At 37.5% G+C, this 7,861-nt stretch overlaps 1 protein-coding gene across 1 annotated transcript; it reads right to left on the bottom strand.

Moving 5' to 3' along the window:
* Positions 1 to 1,830: 1,830 nt before the first annotated feature.
* On the bottom strand, positions 1,831 to 2,796 carry LOC110760591 (protein SMALL AUXIN UP-REGULATED RNA 12). The gene has a single exon (XM_021962893.2). The coding sequence runs from the start codon at positions 2,774 to 2,776 to the stop codon at positions 2,237 to 2,239; it is 540 nt and encodes a 179-aa protein (XP_021818585.2). The 5' UTR covers positions 2,777 to 2,796; the 3' UTR covers positions 1,831 to 2,236.
* Positions 2,797 to 7,861: the final 5,065 nt, after the last annotated feature.

Genomic DNA, 7,861 nt, shown 5'->3' with positions numbered 1-7,861 from the left:
ATGTACAACCATAATAAAGCTAGATGCCATCACAAAAACACAAGAAAAGTTCATTGATTTTCTTATGATCATAGGATCATATTCAATAGAGTACTTCTACTAGTACTAAATTTATTCACCAAATTACGTGTCAGTATACGTTCGATTGATTCAATTTGAGTCAATTTAAACTATTATATTACAAGCGATGAATAAGAATTTAGATTGAAAGTTTAGTATAAGAGAATTTTATGTATTTAAGAAAAAATAATTTAAAAGTTCCAATAACAGATAATATATGATATTAATCCAGCAGTCGAGGACAAGGAGAGCTGGAGGAGTAAGGGCTACCAGTATATACATTCCATATGGACTTAGACTATATGTCATAAATAAAGGATAATATAAAACTGATATTTCATTTTCAATTTATGTATGCATGCTACGTATCTTCTGCAATCAAAATAATAATAATGCAGGCTCCAGAGTTGCATATGGGTCGTTGTATTGTTGAACATATAATTTGGATCATCATCTCTATGGAATTCACTTACAGATATATGTGTCAGTCGCGTTTTTTAATCTCTAAGTTAAGGTTAGATACATAACAATGGAAGGAATCGAACTCTTAATCCTAATGCAATTCTTTCTCATCCACCCTCACCACTTGAGCTAACCGTGTACTTGACTCGAGGATATCTTTAATTGTTCTTGAATTGGAGTTTTAAGAATTGTAAACTCGTAGATTCAGGAAACTTACCCGTTTCAGATCTTGTTTGAATAATATTATTTGTATCATATATATTTATTCAACACATTTTTTGTGAACGAGTTATGTAGAATCTGTTATAATGTATAGTTAAATTATATATTTGTAAGAGATGTACTTAGTAAATGTAATATTTATTATGACATTTTTCATTAGGTAATTGATGGAATTACAGCTATATCACATATATATACTCTTGATGTAAAGTTATGTTAAAATCATGCTGGTCATCATTATTAATGTTATAGATGCTGTAATAATATTCCACCATCTCAAATAACTATTGCCCTCAGGAAGGCCACTTACAGGTAACAAAATTTTGTGCTTCTAGGTGTCTTCCATTCCCAATCCTTTTTTGGCTGCCAAAATAGCACTTCCCCACTTACCTTTCTATTGTTACAAACTTATAAGAGAAAGTTCATTATTACCTGAAAAAGGAAAAAAAAAGCACTTTGGCATCTCAAGTCAAATTTCATCCATTTTTATGTTCAAAAAGTTTCATATGTTTTGTATGTGATCCTTCAAAATGGTGCATTAATTGATATTTTGGACATCAAAACATCCTTCAAAAGAGTCGTGAGTGAACTGCGCACATCTTTTTTCACAAAAAAAATAGACGGAAATCGACTCTAAGTGGCACGATATTGCAACAAAACTTTAATTGAGATGAGAAACTGATGTATGTGTTTTTTTATTTTTATTTTTGCAGATGGAAAATTCCAACAAAGGCTAGAGTTCATGTGATATTTGACTAATTTTTCCAGTTTGTAATTATTTTGAGTACCAACATTTCTTATCAGCAAGCAGTACATACAATAATGAAGAAACCCTGATCGATATAATCCGTACCATATGCCAATGTACCCCACATTCTCTGACAAGCTGCTTTTTTAACATGCTTTTGGTTACACTTTTTTTTATAGCTAACATGCTCCTGATTGTGATTTGACTCCCAGATTTTATTTCACGTAGGCCTAAGCTACTAGTACTAGCTGCTGCTTCAAGCCATGCACAGATCTCAATTTCATGTTCTTCAATTTGTATGAGATATATATATATATATATATATTTGGTATAAGGCAAAGAAGCAATTAATCTGACATTAATTCCTTAAAAACAGTACTAATATTTCTGTCACAGGGTACATTTAACAAGCCACCTCTGTGAACAAAATGGATCTCAAACTAAAATTTATACAAAATTTAACCAAACCCATCTTATGTTCTTGGGTTTCAAGTTAGAGTCAAGAATCAAACATCTCAAAAGAGTTCAATTCGAAGAAAGAAAACCACCACTCCCAAATTTCCAACCCCAAAAAGAATTTAAAAAAAAAACACCCAACAAATTGAAGTCAAGATTGATGGATAAGATAAATGAAGAAAAAAAGATGTTAAAAAAAGAGAAGCTCTCTGTGGTGCTTCATCTTGGGCCATCTTTTTCTCCATGAAAATCCCACAAAGCTCTTGACCTTCAAAAACTTGAAACTTTTCATCTGAGCATTGAAGTTAGGGAGCGAAAAACGACTTCTTCACAAGGGATTGTGAGGCCCATGTCGTGATCGAAACCAAATTCCTCTTCGGCTTGGCGGAGGAGGCACTGGAACTGAGGATGTGTCAAGAAGGAGATGGGAACAATGTACCTTGTTCTGTTCTCTCCAACATAAACTGGGAAATGACCTTTTGGGACATCCAGGGGAAGGCCATCTTCATCATATCCATGTTTCTTCCCCAAGCTTGAGCACCTTTTCAGGATTTGCTTGAGCACTGCGGTTTGAGCCAGTTTGTTTGATTTTCTGATGCCCATCTTTCCTCTTTCTTTTCTTTTTCTTCTGTTTTTGTTGGGGTTGGTTTTGGGGTGAAGGAAAGATAAGAGAGAGTGGAGTGAGAGCGAGAGAGAGAGAGAGAGAGAGAGAGGTGTTGGTGGTGAAGTGAGTGAAGGGTAAGGGGGGTATTTATGAAGAGGGTTCAGAGAGAGAGGGAGAGAGAGAGACTGGGGAGGGTCATGTGGTGTGTGGGGAGGAAAGGACATACCACGGGTGTTTTGGGGTATGTGTGTGTATGTGAGCAAGGACATTGGTGGGAGCCAAACCCATTGGGTTTTCTCTTGTATGTTGGCCCTCCAAATGACAACATGGACCCTCTCTCTCTCTCTCTCTCTCTCTCTCTCTTTCTTCATGAAAATATTTGCATTTTTTTGGATAAAGGGATATCTAAATTTGAAAGTTTAGTTGAAAAGCTCTAATGACTTCTTGATTGATCTTTGACCAAATCACTTATTAGTTAATGACTTCTTGTTATATGTAATGACTTTTGACAACAAAAATCTTCACGATTCACATAGTTTTAAGTAGTATTTAGTCCTAATTCCATCTCTCTCTCTCTCTCTACCTAAAATCACGGACCGATAATAAGTACTATTCAGTACAGTCTTGTGGATGTTTGGCCTTTTCTTATTGTTGGGCAACCTGGTCTGGTGATTCCGTGTACTGCATGACAGATAAAACAACAGTCTCCCTCTCTCTCTCTCTCTCTCTCTCTCTCTCTCTCTCTCTCTCGCGCACATAGCAAACTAAAATTGTTGCAGAAACCCATGTGTATGTTACTGCTACCTCTGCAGCTTTCCACCCTACTTTTTTATCTTCAGATTATGGTCACACACTTACCTGTTTTCTTGCTTTCATGATTCAAACATGCCTCAAACACTTTTCTTACTTTCATTTGATTCCTATATTTAACTTTAAAACTCAACCTAAATCAAGTGTAGGTGGAGGTGAACAATTTTTGATACGAATACGACCTGTTAACACAAATTCCCCTCCGTAACTAAGTAGATATACATTCGCAAATCACATGTATTAAGTAAAATTATGTATACTTTCATCAGACTTTTTGTTTGATAAGTACTTTTTTTGTTTTGTTTGAAAAAGGTACATAATCTTCCTGCGCATGATGATTAATGTTGGAAACACACCATGCAAAGCCACGGACCTAAAAAAGTTCGTACGTAAAATGCATAATTACAATATGTGTACTTTAATAGTGAACTCTCTCAGCCGTTGGTTTAAGATAGGAAAAGAGAAAAGCGTATTTAGTCAGCAAAGGAACATGGCCAATTCAGATGTCTCTCTCTCTCTCTCTCTCTTTCTCTCTCACAAATCACAAATCAACCTCTTCTCTACTAAAGAGGGTGAAGGCAGTGAAAACAGATTCTAATTGAACAGAAAGCGTCCTCCCTTTCTGTTCAAGTTATGGCACATCTAATTGACCAAAAAAAAAAAAAAGACTACATCTCCAACGGTGCAGCGATCATCAAGGGGCTGGTAGGCCAGTCCACCGTCTTCCATGGGGTAGCCCTATACAGAAGCTCTCTCACGATGAGGGGACCGACATATACGTTCAACAAGAATTGCTCGTTAATGACCCCTGTTTACAGATAGGTCATTGATTTTTAAGTGTATGGAAGTTTTGTAAGGGAGATACACTTGCGCTGGTTACGTAAAGAGAGATATAGAGGGATATCACTGTCGCATTAAGTCTTAGCAATTGAGGACCATCCGACCATGACAATTAAGTATGCATGAGTGATGAGAAGTGATATTGAAAAGTATGAACAACATTTACAAGCGATAGTCTAAATTATTGTAAATTAATTTAATAATTAACGGAGAAGGAGATTCAAACTTAATTGCAACGGACGGATTCACTGCCCTAACCAAATTAAAAAACAATGCTCAACCTTGGCTCACTTCCGAACTCAACTTGACTAATACGACTCACCGAACCGACGATTCAATGGCTGTGGACCTGTAAATTAATGCTCACACTGAAAGTGCAGTGTCTTAATAACATGGAGCTTTGTGGTCCTGATGAAACCACTACCACTAGAAAAAAGAAAATTTACAAGAAGACATAAATCTATTACAAACGTACACCACTAGTATATTCCTAGTCTGCCTACCTCCATTTCAGCAAAGTCACCCATCCACGTTCTAAGGCAGGCTCATAAAGTGGTCCGCAAAGCTAAGATTTTGTGCCTGATACGGCCTTGTCCTACATTTCTGTCTTTTCTTTTTGTGTTCTTCTTATCAACCCTCTAATAAGTACATATATCCTTACTTCCTTACCATCATTAACACAATTACAAACCATTAAAAATTTGGTTTTAAAGGGCACTCAAAAGATTAGGGTCCGTTTCGTATCATACTTAAAAAAAAAAATTCAAAAATTATAATTTTTTTTGTTAAGAATATGAATTTTCAAATACTGATTTTAAGATTTAAAAATTTATTTAGTATTGGACTTCAAAACTATTTTTAAAATCTACAAATTTATTCCAATTAATTATTACTTTATGGGTTTTTAGGTCTAATGGTTCTTGAACTTTGACCCGATTCTCATTTTGGTCCCTCAATTTCCAAAATTGTTTCCATGGTCCTTCAACTTCACTTTCGTTAAATGTAGGGACCTTTATTTTAATTGAAAAAAAGGAAAAGCATAGAGCCTCTCTCTCTCTCTCTCATAAGGGACCAACGAAATTAGGGTTGTTTTCTCTACCGCAAGATCGAGTTTCTTGACGCCGACAGTGTTTTGGGGAGACCAGTTGGTATGAAACCAATAGGTGCCGACGACGAGATTTGGGAGTGTTGAGGCCCAAAAAAATTAAGGCTGGGCCCAAATATATTTCTAGCCCAGTACGACACCTAACTTGGGAAGAAACTTGACTTGGGTAAGCAAGAGTTCATCATATGTGCTTGCACACGTGCCACACCAAGCAAATAAGCAACACACCACGCTACAAGCTTTAGTGGGTCCAAGCCACGCGAATGCCTGGGGCTTGCTAAGCGGGTTGTGGTATGGATGGTTACAAGCATTCACGAGGCCCATTGATGGGCCAAGAAGTAGAAGTTTTGGGCTGCTTGGGAGCCCCAAAACTTGAGCCAATTTCTTGAGCCCAAATATGTGGGTAAGCACGAAAGAGAGAAAAAGGTAGACCATTACCTCAGAAAATTGGCCCATCACCTTAGCAAAAAAATAGTCCATCACTCTAGAAGGTTGACTCATCCCCTTAGTAAACTAGCCCATTACCTTAGGGAATGGCCCAAGTGACTTAGAAAAATCTGAAAGTCTCTAGCACATGGCTAGAGACAAAACCACGACAGAAAACCAAGGGATAGAGACTTGCGCAGGTTGCTGGGAATCTCCAACACATGGCCAAAGACAAATCTCAACACAAGCCATCCAAAAAATCGAAGGATACTTGAGCAAAACACCCTTCAGACCAGTGCCATTACCCACTCATTTCTCCCACCAGCTCTTGCAATAAAATGAAGGAGAAAAGAAAGAGAAAGGATAGCCCAAAATAGGAGATGGTTGCAGAGACAGTTGTGGGAAGACTCTAGAGCTTCCAAAAATCTTGTCTTTGTGTATTTGGATTAGGGGAGATTTCATAAAAAGAGGTTGAATCGAAGGAAGAGAAGACCTGGCAAAATTGGAGAGAACCAATTAGGGTTTCTTAGGAAGAAGGAGCTTCCAGCACTTATAAAAGGAGGCACCTTCTACCCAGCAAAACAACTCATCGAAGGCAAGCAACCACATCCAGAAAGAGCAAGCATCACTTCTCATCCTTGGAACCCTTCAATTTCGAGCCCTATTCCTCCATCTCTTCCTATTTTCTCTTCTGGCAAGCCATTCCAGAGCTTGACGAAGCTTTCGTCAAACTGCTGGAAATCTGCTAAAGCCATCCATACTTCCATCTTCTTCCTCTCTTTCCCATAAACACATCCAGAGAGAGAAAGCATCACCTCTCACCTCTGGAACCCTTCGATTTCAAGTCATGTTCTTCCATTGCTTCCTTTTTTTTTTATTCTGTCAAGCCACTCAAGAGCCTGAATAAACTTTTGTTAAGCTGCCGGAAACTTGCTCAAGCCACCCATTCCTCTTCTTTCATTCTTTCCTCTCTTCCCTCAACAAATCATCTCAAAATTCCGTCACCCCCTTACTTCGAGCCTCTGTTTCTCATAGGAAACCCAAGCCTTCTCTCTCTCATGCTAAACTCATGAATGCTCAGCTCCTATGCCACAAGCTTCTCATGCCAAGCCTAAATATTTATTTGTAAGCAACTGTTGGTTTTGTTGGTGAAGGAAGCCAAGGTGTTTCTTAAGGCTCCACGAACCTTTCAAAGCACTCTTGGGGCCTGATTATTGAACTTAGACACTGGGGCAGATCCACCTATTTGCTCTTTACAGCAGCCCAGACCCATCTATAGCTGCCGGAATGAAAAATCCCCTACAGGGAGCAGGTCCAGGTTGGGTTGAGCTTTAGGGAGAGAGAGAGAGAGAGAGAGAGAGAGAGAGAGAGAGAGAGAGAGAGAGAGAGAGAGAGAGAGAGAGAGAGAGAGAGAGAGGGAGGGAGGGCATATAAAAAAACAAAACAAAAAAAACTGTAAAACCTAACTTTTTCGTTTTCAATAATGGGGGTGTTTTTGAGTTTTTAAAAATGGGTCTACCAAACTGGTTTTGTGACTTTGGACTTAAAATTCATTTTTGAGTTTATAAAATTGGATCCAAGTAGGATACCAAGTGGGTCCTTAACATCCCAAAAACACTTTTCTCTATTTCTGCCAAACTTTGTAGATAACACTTTTAGATCTTTAGGATTCGTTTGGGACTGCTTATGTAGAAAGCAATTTTACTCATAATTTTTATTAAAAACCCAAGTGTTTCATGAAAAAGCACTTGGAAGTGATACCTAAAGAAGCACTAACATCATTAAGTGTTTTTTTTTTTATCCAAAGCACTTATAAAATTTTCTTTCAATCGCTAACGCTTTAAAAAAATGCTTTTAGTTGTAAAAAAACAATTTTAGCCCTTTCAACTGCAATGCCAAACATGCCCTTAGAAATGTTAGCATTGTAAAATATGCATCACCAAAAGCACTCGCAAAGAGCAATTGGCAAAATTTCATTCTTAGCCAAAAACACACCCAAACAGGTCCTTAGTTGTTACCTATGGTGTTACTAACCCTTAATTTTTAGCTAAACGTTGTTGTTAAGTGAGCTCGCCACACTTTTAGTTACCTTGAAAACAATTTTAGTCTTACTAAAAACACTCCTAAA

Source organism: Prunus avium, chromosome 8, assembly GCF_965620075.1.
Source record: "Prunus avium chromosome 8, drPruAviu1.hap1.1, whole genome shotgun sequence".
Lineage (NCBI taxonomy): Eukaryota > Viridiplantae > Streptophyta > Magnoliopsida > Rosales > Rosaceae > Prunus > Prunus avium.
Note: the sequence above shows the minus strand (reverse complement) of the source record. Positions and strands in the feature narration are given on the sequence as shown.

Bases quoted from the DNA above. Each gene is read 5' to 3' on its own strand.
- LOC110760591 (XM_021962893.2), bottom strand. From the start codon at position 2,776: ATGTCCTTTCCTCCCCACACACCACATGACCCTCCCCAGTCTCTCTCT.